The sequence below is a fragment of the Tamandua tetradactyla genome, chromosome 1, assembly GCF_023851605.1.
Source record: "Tamandua tetradactyla isolate mTamTet1 chromosome 1, mTamTet1.pri, whole genome shotgun sequence".
Classification (NCBI taxonomy): Eukaryota; Metazoa; Chordata; class Mammalia; order Pilosa; family Myrmecophagidae; genus Tamandua; species Tamandua tetradactyla.
In genome coordinates this window covers 223,690,191-223,713,669 of record NC_135327.1, presented here as the reverse complement: position 1 = coordinate 223,713,669, position 23,479 = coordinate 223,690,191, and the positions used below count along the sequence as shown (strand labels likewise).

The window sequence follows — 23,479 nt, the reverse complement described above, 5'->3', positions numbered from 1 at the left end:
TTTGCATTTGTGACTTAGTTTTAGAACAGCTGGCAAATTGCTCACCTGTTTTGACAGGTAAGTTTCTTTATCTTATTTTAAAGGTAGAGATTTTAAAATTAAGCTAATGTTCTACTTTCCATCCTTGTTTATTATATTGGGCTTTATCCTGGTGGGGATCTCAAGGCTGAAAATTTTGTTTGTCTTCAGGATTGAATAGCTCTATTTCTGTCTTCTGTTTTTTGCTACAACTCTATGAAACAGTATCAGCACAACATAGCTTAATTTTAGACTGTCACATCATTATGAAAAGAACAACCTCATAATTAATTGCAAATTAGTATTATAAAAATTGTTACAAAATGGATTCACTTTTCATTCATATGTGATAAGACCACATACCACATTTGCAAGAAGTTCAAAATAGTGTTTGTTCAGATTGTGAGAAGACTGCATAACTGTTAATAAGGGATAGGATGCAGTCCTTTGTATGTGTTTAAAGTCCTTTGTATGCTTTTTACACTGATTCAAAAAGGAAGCTTTGACAATCTGATGTATTATATAAAATTATTTGTTAAATTGTGTATAGGTAGAGGAAGCCAAACAAGAATTGCAGGAAGTTGTTGAATTCTTGAAAAATCCACAAAAATTTACTGTGCTTGGAGGTAAACTTCCAAAAGGTAAGGTATTTTCTCTTTGGTATGATTTGACAGTACTAAAAATATTGTTAAATTACTAATTTAACTTTCACCCAATTTAACTGATTAAAGTTTAGTTCTGAATTTTCTATTTTAGCAAAAAAGTACTCATTCTGAATAAACTGTTTTATAACCCTTTTCTTGTAATTTTTAAATTTTGACATAATTTCAAACTTGAAGAAAAGTTGCCAGAATACTACAAAGAGCCTTCCTACCCCGATCTTTAATCCAGAATCCCCGGTTAATATTTGCACCATTTGTTTTTCGTTCACTTTCTCTTTTTCTCTACATATATTGTTTTGACCATTTAAGAGTAAGTTATAGATATTAGGTCCCTTAATTCCTAAATATTTCAGTGTGTATTTCCTAGGAATAAGGTCATAGTTTTCCCTCTTATCTGAAACAGTTCTTCAGCCTGTTTGAGGGGATGGAAGTGGAAGGTGGTCCTTCATGACCATGACAGTTACAAAGACGACAAGCTAATTATTTGTAGCGTGTTCCTCAATATGGATTTGTCTGATGTTTCTTATAGTCAATGTGATTTTAATGGCTTTATGCTGTCCTTCCAATTTATAGTTGTGCCATAATTTATCTAAGCAAGCCCCCCATAATAGTGAACATGTATATTGCTTCCAATGTTTTGCTATTAAATATAGCGCTTGATCATCTTACTAACTCAAGACTTTGCTCACATTCTTAATTGTTTCCTTAGAGTCAGTTTCTAGGAATGCAATTGTGGAGTTAAGGTTGGGCTTGTTTTTATACCATCAGCTATCTCTACTGAGAATTCAGCAGTGTATAAGTGTGTGTTTGCCTAAGCCTTTGTTAATATAGCATTGTCTTTTTGAGCTCTCCAGAAAAAAAATTGTTAAAATGCAACATTAATGTAGTTTGTTCACTTTTTTTATGCGGTCTTTATACTTAAGAAAATGTTACATATAAATCAGAGGCTACTTCTTCTAGCTTTTGAAAATTTTGTTATGAAAAGTTTCAAACATAGAAAATTTAGAAGAGTAGTTTAATTAACCTACATATACTGTCCTCTTAGGTTCAAACAGTTGTTAACATTCTATCATATTTGCTTTCTTTCTCTTTCTCTTTATAGATATAGATACATGTATGTACACATACATTTTTCTCCCTTGAACCATTTGAAAGAAAGCTGTAGACATCAACCTACTTTACATCTAAATATGTTGGTATGCATCTCCTAAGAATAAGGACATTGTCCTTAATAAACACATTATTCTTATCCCACCAAGAAAAATTATCACTAAGTCCTTAATATCTACCGTCTACTTCTTCTTTCATTTTTCACCAAATGCCCCTAGAATTTTTTTATATAAATAATAGCTGTTTTTTTATGACAACAGTTCCAGTCAGAATTCATGCATTACATTTGTTTATTTAGTCTTTGAATCCATTTTTATATGAATTTTATTTTAGTCGTTTAGTAATAAATGGGTGTATATTTTTCTACCTCAAGATCCACTCTTCTTATCTTGTCTGTTGCTGATACGTAAACGAACAGTATTTAAATGTTTAAGGAAAATTGTTTATGGCAAGATCCTGAAACAAATCATTAGCAGACAAACATGTTTTGCTGTGTTTGAAAATACTGTTTGTTGATGTGCCTTTAAGTTCTAAAATTATGTAAATTAATAATTATTTGTATTATAATAGTTGATATGAAGGATTAAGTTTTTATTATTATTATTATTGTGTATTTTATTTTAGGAATTCTTTTAGTTGGACCACCAGGCACAGGAAAGACACTTCTTGCCCGAGCTGTGGCTGGAGAAGCTGATGTTCCTTTTTATTATGCTTCTGGATCAGAATTTGATGAGATGTTTGTGGGTGTGGGAGCCAGCCGCATCAGGAATCTTTTTAGTATGTTTTAATGCACCTTTTAATGCAAAATTTTAGAAGAGGGTTCCTTACGCTTTCTGTGCTAAGTGATTGTGATTGATAGTGGAAAGAAATAGCCATTGTGGGCTTCCAGTCTCAGGTAACTTAATGTGTGAGCTAAAACAGCGCTGTTTTCTTTCTCCAAGTGGGATAGCTCCTGGATTGCTAGATAAGGTTGGGGGCTTCTGAAAAACTCTCAGTTTTAAAAAATTTTATTCATCAATTCTATATATGTAATTAAGGAGTATAAGCTACACATTTGACTGCACAACTGAGAATGAATACCTGATTTTTAAGTGTTATATTATTTTCTTTGTAGTTTTTTTTCTTCTGAGGTTACTACTCGTAAATCAGTGAAAAATGACCTCTGTTTTTGTGTTTTCTCCCTCATGTATAAACTTTATTGGTTTTTGAAAGTCTTACAGGTTGTTGATATTTATATATTTTTGTTCAGAAGGGTTGATTCCTTTCAACTTACTTGAATCTTTTCTGTTTTGTTAGGGGAAGCAAAAGCAAATGCACCTTGTGTTATATTTATTGATGAATTAGATTCTGTTGGTGGAAAAAGAATTGAATCTCCAATGCATCCATATTCAAGGCAGACTATAAATCAGCTTCTTGCTGAAATGGATGGGTAATTAACAGTCTTCCTTTGTCTATTGGAAATGGTGATTTTTTTTTAAAAAATTAGAATTTCATCCAATTTTGAAAATTGAGAATTAATAACAAATGTCTCCTAATATTTGATATATATAAATTTGATATTATGCAAATTGCTCCCATGAAGCATTTGATCACATTCTATAGATAACAAATAATGTTATTTTATGTAGATGACAGAATAGTCCCCATGTAAGAGGTCAAAGCAGGCTTTTTTCTCGAATTGTGTTTCTATTACTATCTATGTAATTGATATATCAGCTCCTCTTAACTAATTTGTATTATTTATAGCTTTTTTTTCATTTCCTGTGTTGTACTTAAGACAGGAAAGCAGTTAATTCAAGCTGAGGTTAATCTGTTTAAAGAACTAGAGAATACACCAGTTCCTACTCAGTTTTTGACTGCTCTTGAGTGCTGTAATAGATTCAGAGCTTGCATCAATTTATGTAATATAGAAGCAACTGATGGGATTGCTCTGAAAAAAGCAAATGTGTGTTAAAGATATTGATAGATATTCTGGAACCAAATAGGAAGTCTAGGAGCAAATATATATATATACATTTTTTTAATCTGCAGATTTTATAGGGATATATTCGTGTATCATATTCCATCCAAAGTATACAGTTATTGTCTCACAGTGTCTTTGCTTCATTGTGCAATCATCACCACACTCAAATTCTAGACTCTTTTCATTATAGGAGCAAATATTTGAATTGGTAAACTTGAAAATAATTTTTCAAAAATTAGTCAGGTACATTTTATATCATTGATCACCAAACTTTTTATGTCAGGCCATTTCTTCCTAAGTAGACTATAATGTATGGAACCATAGATAATTTGGTGATTTGTTATTAGCAGTTTATTGAACTGCACTGGAGTAGCCTTTATTCCTTTTTTAAAAAATTAGCGATGTCTTCTTATTTGGGGCAGGAAAATATCAATCCCTATTCTTGCTGTCATTAAGGTTAATGATAAACAATTTTGCACAGAGATTTGTAAAATGTGTGTTATCCTTTATCAGTGAAAAGATTTTTCTTTTTAATAGCTTTAAACCCAATGAAGGAGTTATCATCATAGGAGCCACAAATTTCCCAGAAGCATTAGATAAGTAAGTATTACAAGGAAAATTTTGTGAAGTGCTGATAACACACTACAGTGTGGGTGAACTTTGAAATCCATTTTGCTGAATGAAAGAAACCAGTCACAGAAGGCCACATAATGTATGATTCTGTTTATATGGAATTGCCAGAATAGGCATATTGATAGAGACAGAAAGTAGATGAGTGGTTGCCAGAGACTGGGGATAATGGGGAGTGTTCCAACTCAGGTTGATGCAGCATTAAGACCAAAGAACACTAGGCAGAGAGTTAGGCATGGGTTTTATGGGGACTTAAAACACAGAAGGGGCAGGCCACGGTGGCTTAGCAGGCAAGAGTTCTTGCCCGCTGGAGACCTGGGTTCGATTTCTGGTGCCTGCCCATGCAAAACACACACACACACACAGGAGAAGATCTTTCCCCGTGATGGCCATTGGGAAAAATTGAAGTCAGTGTTCCACAGAAGGGCAGGGAATACAAGGAAGAGCTTGTAAGGGCTTAGCAAAGATATTCCATAGGGTGCTAAAACAGTTTCAGCAGAGTCTTGTGACAGAGGGGTCTGAAGGTTTTTTATCAACAGTGATCAAGGGAGGGGAATTTTAATACTTTGTTTGTGATACCATCTGTACATTCTTTCCCCCCCCTGAGGAGGAGATGATCCTTAACTTCTGTCCTGGTCATTGTAGGCAACTACTTGGAGTGTCTTATTCTCAACATGGGGTGGGGGCCTGGGGTAACTATTAATGAACAGGGGATTTCTTTTGGGGTGATGAAATGCTGCAAAGTCTCAATAAATCTGTTAAAAAAAAAGAAGATTTCTAATATCTCAAGTTTATTTTAGCAGAGCATTTTTTTTTAACTTTTTTATTAATTAAATTAACGAACAAAACATTTAGATATCATTCCATTTTACATATACAATCAGTAATTCTTAATATATCGCATAGTTGCATATTCATCATTTCTTAGTACATTTGCATCGATTTAGAAAAAGAAATAAAAAGACAACGGAAAAAGAACTAAAATGATAATAGAGAAAAAAAAAGACTATACATACCATACCCCTTACCCCTTGCTTTCATTTACCACTATTTCAAACTGAATTTATTTTAACATTTGTTCCCCCTATTATTTATTTTTATTCCATATGTTCTACTCTTCTGTTGATATAGTAGCTAAAGGGAGCATCAGACATAAGGTTTTCACATTCACAGAGTCTCATTGTGAAAGCTATATCATTGTTCAGTCATCATGAAGAAACATGGCTACTGGAACACAGCACTACATTTTCAGGCAATTCCCTCCAGCCTCTCCACTACATCTTGAACAACAAGGTGATATCTACTTAATGCGTAAGAATAACCTCCAGGATAACCTCCCGACTCTGTTTGGAATCTCTCAGTCGTTGACATTTTGTCTCATTTCACTCTTCCCCTTTTTGGTCGAGAAGGTTTTCTCAATCCCTTGATGTTGAGTCTTAGCTTATTCTAGGATTTCTGTCTCACGTTGCCAGGATAACCTCTCGACTCTGTTTGGAATCTCTCAGCCATTGACACTTTGTCTCATTTTGCTCTTCCCCCTTTTGGTCGAGAAGTTTCTCTCAATCCCTTGATGTTAATTCTCAGCTCATTCTAGGGTTTTTCTCAATCCGTTGATGCTGAGTCTTAGCTCATTCCAGGATCTCTGTCCCACGTTGCCAGGAAGGTCCACACCCCTGGGAGTCATGTCCCACGCAGAGAGGGGGAGGGTGGTGAGACTGCTCGTTGTGTTGGCTAGAGAGAGGGGCCACATCTGAGCAACAAAAGAGGCTCTCTTGGGGGTGACTCTTAGGCCTAAATTTTAAGTAGACTTGACCTATCCTTTGTGGTGTTAAGTTTCATGTGAACAAACCCCAAGACTGGGGGCTCAGCCTATAGCTTTGGGTGTCCGCACTGCTTGTGAGAATATCAGAAATTCAACTTGGGGAAGTTGAATTTCTCCCCACTCTCACCATTCCCCGAAGGGGGCTTGCAAATACTTTTCCAGTCACTGATCAAATCATTCTGGGATTGATCGGGGCATCACTCTGGACAAACCAACAAAATCTCATGTGCTAACTGAGATTCCAAGTACTTATGACATTCAATCAAACTATCTACATGAGTTATATTAGGAAATGCTCTAGTCAAAATCTAAATTTTGTAACAAACATTTTTTGCTTTAGTCTCACACATAAGGTGACATTTTAAAGTATCAATTATCATCTATTTTCAGCACCCTACAATAATGACATTCCTTTGTTCTTCCTCATGCCAAAACATTTTTAAAATTTGTACATTGTACTATTCACTATTACTATACACTCTAGGCATTCCTAGATTATACCATCTTGATCTTTAACAGCTATCTTTCTTTCTGATTTCATTTATGTCCCCAGCCCTCCTCCCTCTATCATTCTCACATGCAGCTTCATTCAATGTTTTAACATAATTACATTACAGTTAGGTAGTATTGTGCTGTCCATTTCTGAGTTTTTGTGTCCAGTCCTGTAGCACAGTCTGTATCCCTTCAGCTCCAGTTACCCACTATCTTACCCTATTTCTATCTCCTGATGGTCTCTGTTACCAACGACATATTACAAGTTTATTCACTAATGTCGGTTCATATCAGTGAGACCATACAGTATTTGTCCTTTAGTTTTTGGCTAGTCTCACTCAGCATAATGTTCTCAAGGTCCATCCATGTTGTTACATACATCATAAGTTTATTCTGTCTTAGAGCTGCATAATATTCCATCGTATGTATATACCACAGTTTGTTTAGCCACTCATCTATTGAAGAACATTTTGGCTGTTTCCATCTCCTTGCAATTGTAAATAATGCTGCTATAAACATTGGTGTGCAAATGTCCGTTTGTGTCTTTGCCCTTATGTCCTCTGAGTAGATACCTAGCAATGATATTGCTGGGTCATATGGCAATTCTATATTCAGCTTTTTGAGGAACCGCCAAACTGCCTTCCACAGTGGTTGCACCATTTGACATTCCCACCAACAGTGAATAAGTGTGCCTCTTTCTCCACATCCTCTCCAGCACCTGTCATTTTCTGTTTTGTTGATAGTGGCCATTCTGGTGGGTGTGAGATGATATCTCATTGTGGTTTTGCAGAGAGCATTTTTAAAATAAAACTTACTGTAGTATTAATATGAGCTTTAAATTAAAATTAGCATTAAATTTTTTGTTGATTTCATTATAGAGGTTAGTGATATTTAATCTAGTATGTTGCCTTAAAACACTAACATTTTATACTTAGCAGTTGAAATGGGAGTGTAGCTCTCAATAGTGGACTGCTATGGAATTAATTATTCCTTCACAGAATAATTTTTTATTATTGCATTATTTTCTGAGAGTTTGTGCTGCATAGATGAGCACAGAGATCTTTATCAACCTTTGCTCTATCAGTTATTGAGAATGTTATTTGAGCTGTGTTTTAAAAATCTCTGGCTGCCACCTATTTTATTCCCATCATCTGTTTAGTGAGTCAGTCACTAAACTGACTTGAAATTGAAATGTTTAACTTAAAATTCAGAATAAATAATATTTATTAATTAGTGTTTTCTTTTTGTATCCGTTATAGTGCCTTAATCCGTCCTGGTCGTTTTGATATGCAAGTTACAGTTCCAAGGCCAGATGTGAAAGGTCGAACAGAAATTTTGAAATGGTATCTCAATAAAATAAAGTATGATCAGTGTAAGTACAGATACTATTGTCTTCATAAAATGGTAATATGTGCATCCACCTTTTTATGGTCTGGTCCTTACTTAATAAATGTTTTTGAAGTTCTGTTCATTTATATGTCTTTTTAAAACTTAAGACCATTCCTTAATTAATTTGTACACAGAAAATCTATATTTGAAGTCTGATTCCAAAAACAGTTTCCTTTAGAGTATTCAGACACACAACACTTAAAGATAAATACATGTATAAGTATTTTTTTTGCTCATTTTTGTTTTTTAACTTATTTATTAAACATGCCAACATACAAACACAAGCATTCTTACGTTATGATCATTCCATTTTACATATATAATCAGTAATTCACAATTGTATAAGTATTTTTGAAGAACAATGTAAAATTCAGAATATTAGAAATTGCACTGAAACAATAGCTCATGATACTGTTTAGAGCCAAAAGGAGGAGAAGGAATATATAAAACAAAATGCATAGAAATGTTATGGGCCCAAGTTAATAAAGTTATTAAAGCTGCAGTATTTTCAACAATAATTAAATATGTTTAGGAAACATAGTGCTAATCATAAGGAGAGCTTTTATATATATTTCAAGATGAAATTGAGAGAACAGGATGTTATCTGTTGGTTTTTTTTCCAGGTTGTGGTTAGGTTAGTAACAATAAAGCTCATAATTGAAGGCTCATAATTCACATCCTGGCGACTCTGTATTTCTTTCGTTTTTTTTCACAAAGCTATTTAAATTTTGGAACTTTGGTGATGTGTCCCTATGCCAATCTATTTTAATTGCATAGTTTCGTGCTAATTCCCCCTATTTTATTAAAGTGAATTTAATCATGAGCTTAATTTTACTGTAGTTTTATTAAGCAAAAAACCACTGCCCTTGGATTTGGTTTTCTTTCTTTCCTTTTTTTTTTTTAAATTTCTTTGCTTTGTTTTTAAAGCACTCTTCAACAAGTAATTTCAAGACACATCTCAGAGTTTCTCATGAACTACCATATGATCCTCTCAGATTTTTTCCCTTCCAGTTGCTCCAGAATATAGGAGGCTGGAAGGCTTAAATACTTTATCATTGAATTTGGTTTTGAACTTTTTAATATTACATGCTTTTTTCCCATAGCTGTGGATCCAGAAATTATAGCTCGGGGTACTGTTGGCTTTTCTGGAGCAGAGTTGGAGAATCTTGTGAACCAAGCTGCATTAAAGGCAGCTGTTGATGGAAAAGAAATGGTTACCATGAAGGAACTTGAATTTTCCAAAGATAAAATTCTAATGGGTAGGTTTTCACTGGTTTAGAAAATAAATAACTTCCCTTCTCCTTTTTTCTCTTTATTTTCGTTTTTGACGCTGTATTTAGACAGCTAAAATCTATAGTTTTGTTGAATATAATCTTACAATAACATTTTCTTATGTCTTGTCAACCATGTGGACTCAGTTTTATTGTGTAGCATATTTATTAATTCTGCCTTATTGTTAGAAGACCTCTCTTCTGAAGAGAATGAAAAGTTAAAAAGAAGATATGGAAACCTGAAAACATATATGTAAAAATATCAACAAAATCTGGTCTCTTAAAAATAAAATACATACCAGTAGCTTACATAATTATAGTGGTTGAGAGAGGGCCCATGCATTTCTTCTTGTCCTATGTCAATAAAAGATGACTGAATTTATTTTTTATCCATATTTTTTTTTGGTTTTAATGCTTTACTAGCTTGAAAACAAGTTATTTATGACATTCCTGTTAAATGAGAAGTTTATTTTCTAGAATTAAAATTCTGTTTCTAGAAAATAAAATTCTGTTTCTAAAAAATAATTTACATTTTTGGATATAAAATTTTTTTCTTTTGGCATAGACAGGCACTGGCTATTGAACCCGGGCTTCCGGCATGGCAGGCAAGAACTCTGCCACTGTGCCACCATTACTTGCCCTATTTTTTCTTTTTTAATGCAGTTTTATCAGAGTGCATTCACACACCATGCAATCCATCCGAAGTATACAAAAAGTATACAGTAAGGTTGATAGTTTTTTATAATTTTGGTTTTCAGTAGGCAGATATGTGGTTTCCATATGTTAATGTGAATTCTCATATTTTAAAGAAACTTTTACTCTGTTTGAACTATTAAAAATAGTAAATCACTTTGCTCTAACAATGACATTAAAGCGAAGAGATTTCATTCATCTACTTTACTTTTCTAATGGAGTAATTTTACTTAATTAAATTTTTTCTTTAGGGCCTGAACGTAGAAGTGTGGAAATTGATAACAAAAACAAAACCATCACAGCATATCATGAATCTGGACATGCTATTATTGCATATTACACTAAAGATGCAATGCCTATCAACAAAGCTACAATCATGCCACGGGGGCCAACACTTGGACATGTAAGTATCAATTAATTTTCTTTGCTTTCAGAAAAGAGTGCTTCAGCAGCTCATGTAGGAAATTAAGACATCCTGAAAGAAAATTAGGGGGTGGGCCACTGTGACTCAGTGGCAGAGTTCTCGCCTGCCATGCTGGAGACCCGGGTTCGATACCTGGATTTGATTCTCGTGCCTATCTGTGCAAAAAATAAAATAAAAATTAGGCTACTTACTGTTTTTTTGTGTTTTTTTTAACATTTTTTATGTGTTTTGTATATGTATAACATATACAAAAAACAATACATTTCCAAGTACATTTTAACAAGTAGTTATAGAACAGATTTTAAAGTTTGATATGGGTTACAATTCCATGGCTTTTTGTTTTTTCTTCTAGCTGCTCCAAGACACTGGAAACCATAGAAATGTTAATATAATGATTCAGCAGTCATACTCATTTGTTAAGCCCTATCTTCTCTGTTATACTCCTCCTTCTCTTTAAATAAAATATTTACATAAAAGCAATAAATTTCAAGTATATCACAGTAGTTAGTTGTAGAATGGATTTTAAAGTTTGGTATGAGTTACAATTCCACAATTTTAGGTTTTTATTTCTAGTTGCTCTAAGGTAATGGAGGCTAAAAGAAATACTAGTATATTGTTTCAGCACTCATACTCATTTGTTAAACCCAACCTTCCTGTTATAACTCCACCATCATCTTTGGTCTTTCTCCCACTCTTTGGGGGTATTTGGGTTATGCCCATTCTAACTTTTTCATATTAGAAGAGGCTGCGATAATATGGGATAGGGTATAGAACTAGTTGATGTTCTGGAGAGGCTTGCTGCTCTGCATTATAGGACTTTTTCTGGTCCAGGCACCCATCTGGAGGTTGTAGGTTTTGGAAAGTTACCCTAATACACAGAGCCTTTGTAGAATCTTAATAATGCCCTAGCATTGGCAGGAATGGTTTTGGTTGGGATTTGGCAAGTTATGATAGGTAGCAATGTCTAACTAAAGTATGCATAGGAATGTCCTCCATGTAGCCTCTCAGCTGTATTTGAACTCTCTCAGCCACTTATACCTTATTTCTTTAAACTTCTTTTCCCTCTTTTGGTCAGGATAGCGCTGTTGATCCCATGGTGTCAGGGCCAGGCACATCCCTGTGAGTGATGTCCCACGTAGTGGGGAGAGCAATGGTTTCACTAGCAGAGTTGGGTTTAGTGAGCAACAAAAGAGGTCTTCTAGGGGTGACTCTTAGGCATGCGTACCTAAGCTTCTCCAGTAAATGCATAAGCTTCACAAGAGCAATCCTCAAGATCAAGGGCTTGTCTATTGATTTGGTTGTCCGTAATGTTTGGTACAGTATCTGGGATTTTGCCCCTGTATTCTGAATTACCTTAATCCTGACCTGAAAGGATCCATTCTTACCTCAGAGTAACAGGTTATGCATATATGAAACAGCCTCTCAAAATCCAGAAGTAATATTACCACTCTGGACTAAAGGTGACTGTTGTAAGAGCTTACAATCTAGGCCCCAGTTTTCTTAAAACTATTTTCTAAACGAGATCATACAATATTTGCTTTTTTGGTTCTGGCTTATTTTGCCTCACCAAATGTCCCACAGGTTCGTTCACATTATTGCATGCCTCACAGCTTTGTTCCTTTTTGTGGTAGCACTGTGTTCAATCATATGTTTACACCATCGTTCACCAGTCTATTTGTTATCAGTGCATATTTCAGCCATCTCTGTCTACTGGACCTCATGTGTAATGTCCAAAGTCAGCAGTCCATCAGTAATCCAAATTTTAGATAATTTCATTGTTCTCAAGAGAAAGATATTACTAAGTATTTTTGTTCTTTCTTCTTTTCGTCTTTGAACCATCTCAGCATCAGGTAGACACACGTGTGATATTGGTTTGCTGATAAAGAATATTTCAATATATTTCAGATATTATACATTTGGAGTCTTATTGCATTAGCCACTTTAGTTTATAAACTGTACTTTTGCTTGATAAAGAATTTTCTGTATTTTATGAGTAGTTGATTTTATTATCATTCACCTCATATCCATCTCTGTTTTAAATTGTGAAATAATTTTTGGCTTTTATCCAGAGTGACAATAAGATTTTTTAAGTCACCAAGTTCTGTTCATTTGTCTTCTAAAGTAGCTCTCAGATTGGTCCTTTCTGCTCCATTTCCCCTCCTCCCACCATGGCCTCAGTCCTGTTGCCTTATCTAGATTCCAGTAGTACCCCCTGCTGCTCGCCCCAGAGCCACCCATGCATTCCCTGACCCATCATTCTCACAGAGCCAGAGGGACCTTTTTACCATGTCACCCAGAGCCTGGTATTCCACATCTCTAAAATCCTTCATTGCATCTTACTGAACTTGCATTAAAATCTCAGCTCTTCACTGTTCCCTGTGAGGCCTGCATATGCTATCTCCTGTCCACCTTCCTTTCAATCTTGTCTTAAGCCATACTCACTCATACAACCATGTCTTTTCTGGACCTACCCATTCTTTGTATTTGCTATCCCTTTCTCTCTTTCCTGACTGGCTCCTTTTCATTCTGATGATTCTTCCTCCAAGAGGCTGTCCTTGATCACCCTGTCCAAAGTGGGTGTCTTTTTTTTATCCTCTCCTTTAACCACTTAAATGTTAGATTTACTTGTTAATTTCTTTTTGTTCTTTTCAACTCTAACTTCATTAGGGCAGGGATCATCACAGGGTCTGATTGTAAGTATTCAGCTAAGGAAAATCTAGAATGCGAAATAAAGAAGGGATTTCATACACATGTAGGGTGCTTCCAAGTAAAGCTCCTGTGATTTTGCCTGCCTTCACAGGCAAATGGCATCCGAAGAAGAGAAGTGAAAAATCCTGCTGTTTTCACCTGGTCAAGGCCCAGGCAGGGGGTTCCCAGTGTGCCTTGGGAACCAGGATCCTTTAGTATAACCAGCTCTTTTAAATGTCTGCTTTCAGCAGAGTGGTATCAAGCACTGTAGTGAGTGCTAAACAATAATTATGTTTTTTAGCCTGATGATTTCAGATCTTTGGTTATTACCTGATTATTTTTCAATTGTCCAGGTGTCCCTGTTGCCTGAGAATGATAGGTGGAATGAAACTAGAGCCCAGCTACTTGCACAAATGGATGTTAGTATGGGAGGAAGAGTAGCAGAGGAGCTTATATTTGGAACTGACCATATTACAACAGGTTAGCTATAAAGAATGACTTTAATTCAAATTGTGTTTGTTGGATATTCTTTAAAAACTGAGTTTATATATAATTTTTTTTATTTTAGGCGCTTCCAGTGATTTTGATAATGCAACTAAAATTGCAAAGCACATGGTTACCAAATTTGGAATGAGTGAAAAGGTAATAAAAATCCTCTCTCTTGTATTAGATGCTTATACCCTGATGATTTACCAAGTGCCTCTTTGTGAGAGAGGTTTCTTGTAGATAACATTAATTTTCTCCTGCCTTATTCCAAGTGTATTTTAGTTGTGCATTCTACCATTATTTCTTTGAATATTCTTTCTGTCACGTTCTTCTCTTTCTGGAATTCCCATAATACATATATTAGGTTTTGGAATTCCACTGTTTACAAGAATTTGAATGCCCCAGACTTCTACTTTCTTTGAAATCCTAGGTGCTCTGTTTTTTGTTTTAAAGCAGGTCATCTTTTGCCCCGGGCCATTTTAACTTAATTGTTTCTTATAGTGCTTTAGCTGCCTGCTGCAGGGCAAGTTCTGAGAAGGCTGGCCTGAGAGAATTGTGGTTCAGGCTTCTACTCTATAGATTGGCTTTGACATTAAGGCACTCCAGTATGCATATAGGGGTTACCCTTCTCTCTCTGAAATGGGGTAGGGATGGACCCACAAATAGGAATGCAGTTTGAGTCCACATGTTGCTGTGAGGGATAGGAAAGGGGACCACAAGCTTCTTCCAACCTTTTTTTTATTTAATTAAAAAATTTTTTTATTAGAGAAGTTGTAGGTTTACAGAGCAATCATGCATAAAATTACAGGATTCCTGGGCGCTGCAATGGTGGCTCAGCAAGTAGAATTCTTGCCTACCATGCCAGAGACCCAGGTTTGATTCCCTGTGCCTGTCCACGCAACAAAATAAATAAATAAAAATAAAATACAGGATTTCCATATACCATCCTACCACCAACACTTGTTATTGTTGTGGAAAATGTTACAATTGATAACAGTTCGTTTTGTAATTCTATTTTTTTGGTGATAGTTACATTGGCTACGATTGATGAAAGACTATTAAAGTAGTACTGTAAGTATTGTCCATAATTTACATAGGTGTATTTCCCCCATTCCTGAACTTTTGTTTTCATGCAATTCTTTATTTTATTACTCATCTGTCTATACACTTGATAAAGGGAGTGTCAGTCACAAGATTTTTATAATCATATGGTCACACAATAAAAGCTATATGATACAGTCATTATCAGAGATCAAGGCTACTGGATTATAGTTCTGCAGTTTCAGGTATTTCCTTCTGGCTATTCTAATATAGTAAAAACTAAAAAGAAGCATCTATATAATGAGTCAGTGATCATAATCATTTGTTATATTCTAACTCCTCAATTATACTTCCCTTTCATTTGATTATTCTCTCAATCTTCAGGGATATCTATCTGGGCAATGGCTATTTTAATGTCTGTGTAGGGAGACTGGTTGATGTTCAGTTTATGAGGTAGAGGAACGAAATTGGTTAATGTTCTTGAAGAGACTGGTACCTCTGGGTTTCAGGGCTCATCTCCTACCTTTTTGGGGGGGCGGTATGCTGTATGGGGGGCATCACATTTCATTCTTTTTCCATGTGAGTGTCCCATTATTGCAGCACCATTTGTTGAATTTTTGTTTGTTTGCTTTTTGGAAAGTACATGGGCCAGGTATCGAACAGGTCTCCCACATGGCCATTGAGAATTCTACCACTGAACTACCCCTGTACCCCCTCTCCTACCATTTTTAAAGCTGCATTTTCTAGGGTAGACTCTAGACTAGTTACTGCAACCCTTTATCGAGTTTTCTGAAGTTTTGAAGAAGATGGCTCTGCTAGTTTTTCTAGTTGTTCAGACATTCTATAGAGAAATTATATTTTACATTGCCATCTTACACATTTTATACTGCCATCATTTTAGTTTTCCAGACAGTAGCAGTTCTAACCTCATGATTTAACCAAATGATAAAACTTCTTTAGTCTTCTCTGTACATGTGGAATAGAAGAGCGTGTTGCTGAAATTGCTTACTTCCCATTTCCTTGTGTTTCACATTCCTTCATTATCCCCATGGCTCCACACAGCTCTTCTGTACTCCAAATTGTAGATTTTTGAACTTAAAATAGTCTTAGATAGGTTCTTAGAGCTTAGAACCTACTCAAAACATGACATAAAGTAATTTTGAATTTTCTTTTTTCTTTTTTTAATACTTTTATTATAGAAAACAAACATTCTATACATGGTGAACCATCAGTGGCTCACATAGTTGTGTATTCCTCATCACCATGATCATTTTTTTTGAACAATTGTATCTCTCCAGCAAAAGAAAGAAAAAAGAAGAAACTCATACATCTATACCCCTTACCCTTCCCTCTCATTGACCACTGGTATTCCAATCTACTTTATTTTAACCTTTGTTCCCCCATTATTTGTTTATTTTTATTCATATTTTTTTACTCATCTGTCCATGCCATAGATAAAAGTAGCGTCAGACATAAGATTTTCACAGTCACACACTCACATTACAAAAGTTGTACAATCATCATTATACAGTCATCTTCAAGAAACATGGCTATTGGAACACAGCTCTACAGTTTCAGGTACTTCCTTCTAGCCACTCTAATACACCATAAGCTAAAAAGGGAATATCTGTATAATACATAAGAATAACTTCAGGATAACCTCTCAACTCTGAAATCTGTTAGTCACTGACACTTTATTTTGTCTCATTTTTCTCTTCCGCTTTTGGTCCAGAAGGTTTTTTTCCCTTGATGCCGAGTTCCAGATCATCCCAGGATTTCTGTCCCATGCTGCCAGGGGCATTTACACCCCTGGGTGTTATGTCTCAATAGAGGAGGTGGCCAGTGAGTTCATTTGCAGTGTTGGCTTAGAAAGAGAGGCCACATCTGAACAAAAAAAGAGGTTCTGTGTGGGTGGCTTTTAGGCATAATTTTAAGTAACCTTCACCTGTCCTTTGTAGGAATAAATTTCATAAGGACAAACCCCAAGATAGAGGGCTTAACCTATTGATTTGGTTGTCCCCACTGCTTGCAAGAATATTAGGAATTCTCCAAATGGGGAAGTTGAATTTTTCCCCCTTTCTCCCCATTCCAAGGGGCCTTTGCAAATATTTCTTTATTCACTTGTTCAAATCACTCTGGGATTTATCAGAGCATCACACTAACCTGGACGAACTAATAAAATCTCATGCCTGTTCAAGGTTCCATGTATTTATGGTGTTCAATTAAACTGACCATTCAGGTTAAATTAGGAAATGCACTAGTCAGAATACAATAAATTTTCTCTCTTCCTCACATTTTTACTGTTTTAATTTTGGTCTTTATGCTTTCAGGAGAATGATGAAAATTCTTTGCCCTCAGGTCATTTATTTTTATAATATCTATCTCCCTTGCCCACCTGATATTTGTTGCCTTATATATAATACAATACTTTTGTTCTAGTTTGCTAGCTGCTGGAATGCAATATATCAGAAACAGAATGGCTTTTAAAAAGGAGAATTAAATAAGTTGCTAGTTTACAGTTCTAAGGCCGAGAAAATGTCCAATTAAAGCAAATCTTTAGAAATGTCCAATCTAAGGCATCTAAGGAAAGACACCTTGGTTCAGGAAGGCCAGTGAAGTTCAAGGCTTCTTTTTCAAGTGAAAGTCATATGGCAGAAACAGTCACAGTTTCTCTCTAAGCTGGAAGGGCACATGACGAGCAAGGCATCATCGGCTAGCTTTCTCTCCTGACTTCCTGTTTGATGAAGCTCCCTGGGAGGCGTTTTCCCTCTTCATCTCCAAAGGTCACTGCTTGTGGGCTCTCTGCTTCTTGTGGCTGTCATTCTTCTCTGCTCTCTCTGAATCTCTTTCATTCTCCAAATTGTTTCCTCTTTTATAAGACTCCAGAAACAATCCACCCAAATAGGTGGAGACATGTCACCTAACCCAGCCTGACAACCACTCTTGATTAAATCACATCTCCAAGGAGATGATCTGATCACAATTTCAAGCATACAGTATTAAATAGGGATTATTCTACCTTTATGAAATGGGATTTTGATTAAAACATGGCTTTTCTAGGGTACATGCATCCTTTCAAACCAGCACAACTTTCTCTTATCCTTGTTAGTGCTTTTGGGCTATGCTGTTCAATTACTGTCTTCCTTTTGGTTTTAGCTTGGTGTTATGACCTACAATGACACAGGAAAACTGAGTCCCGAAACTCAATCTGCTATTGAACAAGAAATAAGAATCCTTCTAAGGGTAATGATAATACTTTCCTATGTTTATTTATTCATTTAGACAGTGTGTGACTAAGTAGTTGGATGCTTATAAAATAAAAAATGAAGGCTCTCTGTTCATTAGAAATGCCACTACATATAATGATAATAGATGCACCATTGTAACTATGATTTAAATATGTTGTTAGGGAACCTCTTGTTGTGAACTCAACCTTTATTTTATTCTTCCCATGGGTTAAGAACAGTTTATATCTGTGGTTATAAGAATTCAAAACCATAAGAGAATAGCGAATGTTGTTTATTGAGTCTCTGACTCTTATTTTCCCACTCTGTCCTTTATTTATTCAACAAATGTTATTGGCTGTATGCTTTGTAACCAGCAGCTGCATGTTCTGAGAATACAAAATAAGCAAAACATATTCCTTTGGCTGCAGTGTCCAATTCAGATTTGGGTTAAAAAATGTGAGAGTAGGGTGGGCCACAATGGCTCAGTGGCAGAGTTCTCACCTGCCATACCAGATTCCCGGGTTTGATTCCTGGTACCTGTCCATATTTTAAAACAAAAGAAATGTGAGAGTACATTCAGTTAGATCATTTAGTAGGCTGCTATGGTAATCCAGGCATGATTATGGGCGCTTGGATTAGGGTGGTGAAAGTACAAATAGAGAAATATGGATGGGTTTAAGAGATACTGATGTAGTCAAATGAAAAGTCTTCAGTGAAAGAGGCAGTGTATTAGGGTAGATGTTAAATGGACAGTGACGAGGGCTGAATAGAGTTATAGACAATCGGTATGAACTGCAAAGGAATTGTGTTTATAGAAGAGAATAGGGTAGTAATGGTCTGGATGTGCTGATGGGAGCAAAGATCTCACATCTCCCTCCTGAAGTATGTGGGAAAAGAGGGAATAAATAGCTGCTGCTTAAAAGGGCTTAGAAAGTGCAGTCTCCACAGGAGAGTGCCAGGTTTTGATTAACTCGTGGAGGTAAAAGTGTTTTCAGATTATAGAGAGTTTGTATAATGAAAAGGTTTAGAAGATGTTTCTGAAGAGATGATCTCTTCCTTCCCAGAAGCATTATTCTATATCCGTTGCTGTTTGTGTTATTATGCATAAATTATCTATCCGGTGGAACTCCAGCATAGGAAATAGTCTTTCTTTGCCATGATACGTTTCTGAAAACCCAGAAAACAGAATAGCAAAAATAGAATCCTTTTCGTCTGTAAGGATAGATTGAAAAGACAGTAGATATTGTTGCCACAAGATGGCAAGGTTACATTGTTTTATCAGTTGGTAGCATCTTAGTTCAAATACATATATGAAAAGCATAAGAACTCAGTAGTATTCTTACATGTATATAAAGCAAGGATTTTGGCTCAAGAGAGCTAAAAAAATTCCTAATTTCACCTTGTTTTTTTTTATCTTCCATGCTCTATTTCTAGTGTTTTATATTTTTTCTTTCATTTAAGAATTTCATAGTTGAACATGTAAAGATCAAAATCCAATATTTAATAATGCTTATTTTTTAATAACTATGTGCTTCTTGATGAGAGTAAATTTATTTTTACATTTTCCACCCACTTTTATAAAGATCAGAATACAATTAAATATTCAAATAATGGCGCAGATTTTTTATAAACAAAAGCCAAGACCTGCGAATATTAGTAGTGCCTTGAGCTGATAGCCTTTTCCAGAGTCACCTTTGAAGTCAGTTGAAGCATTTAAGTGACAAGTTTAAGATGCATTGCAAAAAAAAAAAAAACAAATCAAATGTATGAAAATTGAAAATCGTCTGGAATAATATTGTATTGCAGTTGTCAGAAATTGATGAGTGAGTTGCCACTTAAAAGAATGGAAAGATATGCCTTATCCAGCAGTTTTAGATTCAGTAAATTGGAGAAATCTCACGCGACAAAAGGAGTAAACTCCCTGTCTTTTTACCACAACTATAGACTAGAGAAATAGATTTCTGTGTTCACAGGCCTTAATTTACAAACCAGATAAGTACAATGTATACTTTTCTTTTAAACAGCATAAGTAGTCTTTGAGTGGTCCTCAGTTACCTGTGTATGTGAGGTTAGAAACAGAACATTTGAAAATGTGAAAGAACTATCTTGGGAATCCAAGCTTTTTACCTGTTGCAAACATAAAAGAACAAATTTAACATTTTTTAGGGTATGTAAAGTTTTTATTTCTTTTCCCATTGACTGGTTTTTGCTTCCCCTTAGTGTTCGGTTTCATTGCATATATTTGCTTTTCTATTGCAGGACTCGTATGAAAGAGCAAAACATATCTTGAAGACTCATGCGAAAGAGCATAAGAATCTAGCAGAAGCTTTATTAACCTATGAGACTTTGGATGCCAAAGAGATTCAAATTGTTCTTGAGGGGAAGAAATTGGAAGTGAGATGATAACTCTCTTGATATAAATGCATAGCTGGTTTTATTGCAAGAATATAAGTAGCATTGCAGTAGTCTTCTTATGCAACACTTCCCCCACCCTCCTTCTTGACTCGGTATATTTCAAGGGTGTGTAACACTTTGTCAATCTTTGGTCACATTTATCTAATTTTGGTTATTCTCATGACATCTAGTGCAAATTAGCAGCACATAGCAAATATATTAAAGAAAATAAACAACTATCAGGATTGAAAACCTTGTTTGAGAAATGTCAATCAGTTATTACGTTAAAAGTAAGTAATGTTTTTTATGGTTGATTACTGTGTCAAATGTGAATAAAAATGGTGCCTTTAGCTCTTGGGAAGTATTTTTAATTTGCAAACTAAAATTGTTTAAGGATTGTCTATCATTTGTCTTTGATAATGAAATGATGCTGTTTAGCTGTTGGCACACCATATTTCTCCTCGCATCAGTTGAAACTTAAGTTGCTCTTAGACCATAGAAGAAATTTCTTTATAAGAAAGAATTGTAGATAAACAGATATAAACCAAATTTAAATGATTGTAACCTTTCAAAAAATGCAGCATGGATTTTCATGTTCTTTTTAACATTGCTATCACTGACTAATGAAACTTATTTCAGAGCAGCAGCATTTTGTTAAATGAGTAACAACCCTCATATTCTGAATAACTATATAATTATGTTTGTTATGAAAAGCAAAATTAAAGCAAAAACTCACCTTCTTCAAAGTGAGCTTTTGAATTTACCCTGTATTAGAGAAGGAAGGCATGTTTATTTTTAATTCAGATTTTGTGAATATGAACATGTTCTTACAGGATTTACAGATGAATTTTTACTTAACTCATCAGAGAAATTATTTTAAACATTGTATTGGCTTTACAACCAAATTACATTCTTGAAGTTATTTTATTAAAATTACTTGCAGTTTTTTAATAACTTTAAAACTGTATATGGTCTTCATTGAAGAAGGTGAATATAGTTGGAGGGAGCTTGTTATTCAGTATTCTTCATCTTGTTTTTGTAATTTTAAATTTTGATGTAATTTCAAATTTAGAGAAACGTAAGAATAGTAAAAGGAACTTGGATATAGCTTTGATCCAGATTCACCAGTTGTTTACATTTGCCCAGTTGTTTTAATTACCTCCTCCTTTCTTTTTCTCTCGGTCTTCCTTCATTCTCTTTTTTTCTCTCTCTCCTTCCTCCCTCTTTTTCTGTTTCTCCATATATCTTGAAGTGCAATTCACCCATTATAAGTGTATAATTCAAAGATTTATTTTTATGCAACCCTCATGACAATTCCAAGACAACAGTGATCTGCTTTCAATCTCTAAATATCCCCTTTTTGGACATTTTACATAAATGAAATCAAATAATGTATTGTCTTTTGCATCTGTCTTGTTTCATGTATCAAGTTTGTTTGTTTTTATTTATTTTTTGTTAGAGAAGTTGGGGCTTTACAGAACAATCATGCATAAAATACAGGATTCCCATATACTACCCTATTATTAATACCTTGGTTCCTTTAGGGTGTGGTATGTTTGTTACAATTGATGAAGCCACATTTTTAATAATTGTACTATAAACTATAGCTCATGGTTTAATTTAGGTTTTGCTGTTTATGTAATGAAGTTTCATGGATTTTTTAAAACAATTTTATTCTATTACCATAAGTACCTTCCAACATTTCCCCTTTTAACCACATTCATATATATATTTCATTGCTGTTAATTACATTCATAATGTTGTGCTGCCATTACCACCATCCATTACTAAAACATTTCTTTTGTTCCATAGAGGAACTTTGGACATTTTAAGCCTTAATTCTCTATTCACTATTTTCATCTTCTCCCCTGATAACCAGTATTCTAGATTCTGACTCCAAGTTTGCTTTTCTGATCATACAATGTATGTTCTTTCGCGTCCAGTTTATTTTGTTCACATGATGTTTTCAAAGTTCATCCATGTTACATGTATCAGAACTTCATTCTTTTTTATGTCTGAATAATATTCCATTGTTGATCATGTTTTATAGATTCATCCATGTTGTGTTTATCAATATTTTTTCTGTTTTATTGCTAAATAATATTCCATTGTTTAGATATACCACATTTGTTTATTTATTCACTAGTTGAGAACGCTTGAATTGTTGAATTGTGAATAGTACTGCTATGAACTTTGGCATGTCTTTGCATCTGGACGTATGTTTTAATTTTTCTTGAGTAGTTTTCTAGGAGCGATATTACTAGATTATATGGTAAGTTTCACTCTGGTTGTTTGTCTTATTTTCAAGTTGTAACAATTTGTATGTTGTGAATACACATCCTTTATCAGATGGATCCTGCTTTTTTATTCAGTCAGATAGTCTGCCATTTAGATGGGGGCTTTAGTTCATTTGCATTTAATATTGATATGATTGAATTTGTATCTACCACCTTACTATTTGTTTTCTGTTTGTCTCGTGTCTTTTTTTGTTGTTTTCTCCTTTGCTACCTTTTGTGTTAAATACATATTGGGGGTACCATTTTTAACTTCTCTTTATTTTTATTTAATTTTTTTTTTTAGTTATGTCTTAATAATTTCTCAAGGAATGATTACGCATTTTAATTGATCACAGTCTACTTCAAAATAATACAGACTTAATTGGGGTAAAATGTAGCAACTTTTTCACAGTATATCTCCTTTCCTCTCCTTTTTTGCTATTATTGTCTTATATATTACATCTATACATGCTATAAGTTCAATAATACACTGATGTAATGACTGCTTTATATAATCTTATGTCTCTTATCTTTGTTTATCTGGAAATATGTTTTATGTTGCCTTCATTTTTTTTTTCTTTGTTTTTTTCCAGCTTAATTTTGCTGGTCAACATTTTTTTTAATTTCATTACTTTGTGTCTGTCATTCCATTGCCCTCTAGTTTCCATTGTTTTTGTTGAGAAGTCAGTTGCTGGTCATATTGTTGATCCATGTATGTGATTTTGCTGCTTTGAAGATTTTTTTCCTGGTCTTTTCACTGTTTGACTATGGAAATTCTTTATTTATTGTGTTTTCATCATAATTTTCTTTAATTCTTTAGAAATGATTCCTGCTTAATCTTTGAAGCTGTTTTATAGTAGCTGCTTTAAAGTCATTCTAGTTTGCTAGCTTCC

At 34.6% G+C, this 23,479-nt stretch overlaps 1 protein-coding gene across 1 annotated transcript in view; it reads left to right on the top strand.

Moving 5' to 3' along the window:
• The window catches only part of YME1L1 (YME1 like 1 ATPase), a 56,975-nt gene extending 34,315 nt beyond the window's left edge, over window positions 1–22,660 (top strand). The window contains exons 9-19 of the mRNA XM_077153199.1: window positions 569–659; window positions 2,415–2,567; window positions 3,087–3,219; window positions 4,291–4,353; window positions 7,957–8,069; window positions 9,190–9,345; window positions 10,302–10,453; window positions 13,516–13,642; window positions 13,731–13,804; window positions 17,846–17,932; window positions 20,176–22,660. Of these exons, the coding sequence (XP_077009314.1) occupies window positions 569–659; window positions 2,415–2,567; window positions 3,087–3,219; window positions 4,291–4,353; window positions 7,957–8,069; window positions 9,190–9,345; window positions 10,302–10,453; window positions 13,516–13,642; window positions 13,731–13,804; window positions 17,846–17,932; window positions 20,176–20,319 (1,293 nt within the window). The 3' untranslated portion in view covers window positions 20,320–22,660. The remainder of the gene's footprint in view (window positions 1–568; window positions 660–2,414; window positions 2,568–3,086; window positions 3,220–4,290; window positions 4,354–7,956; window positions 8,070–9,189; window positions 9,346–10,301; window positions 10,454–13,515; window positions 13,643–13,730; window positions 13,805–17,845; window positions 17,933–20,175) is intronic.
• The last annotated feature ends 819 nt before the right edge of the window (window positions 22,661–23,479 follow it).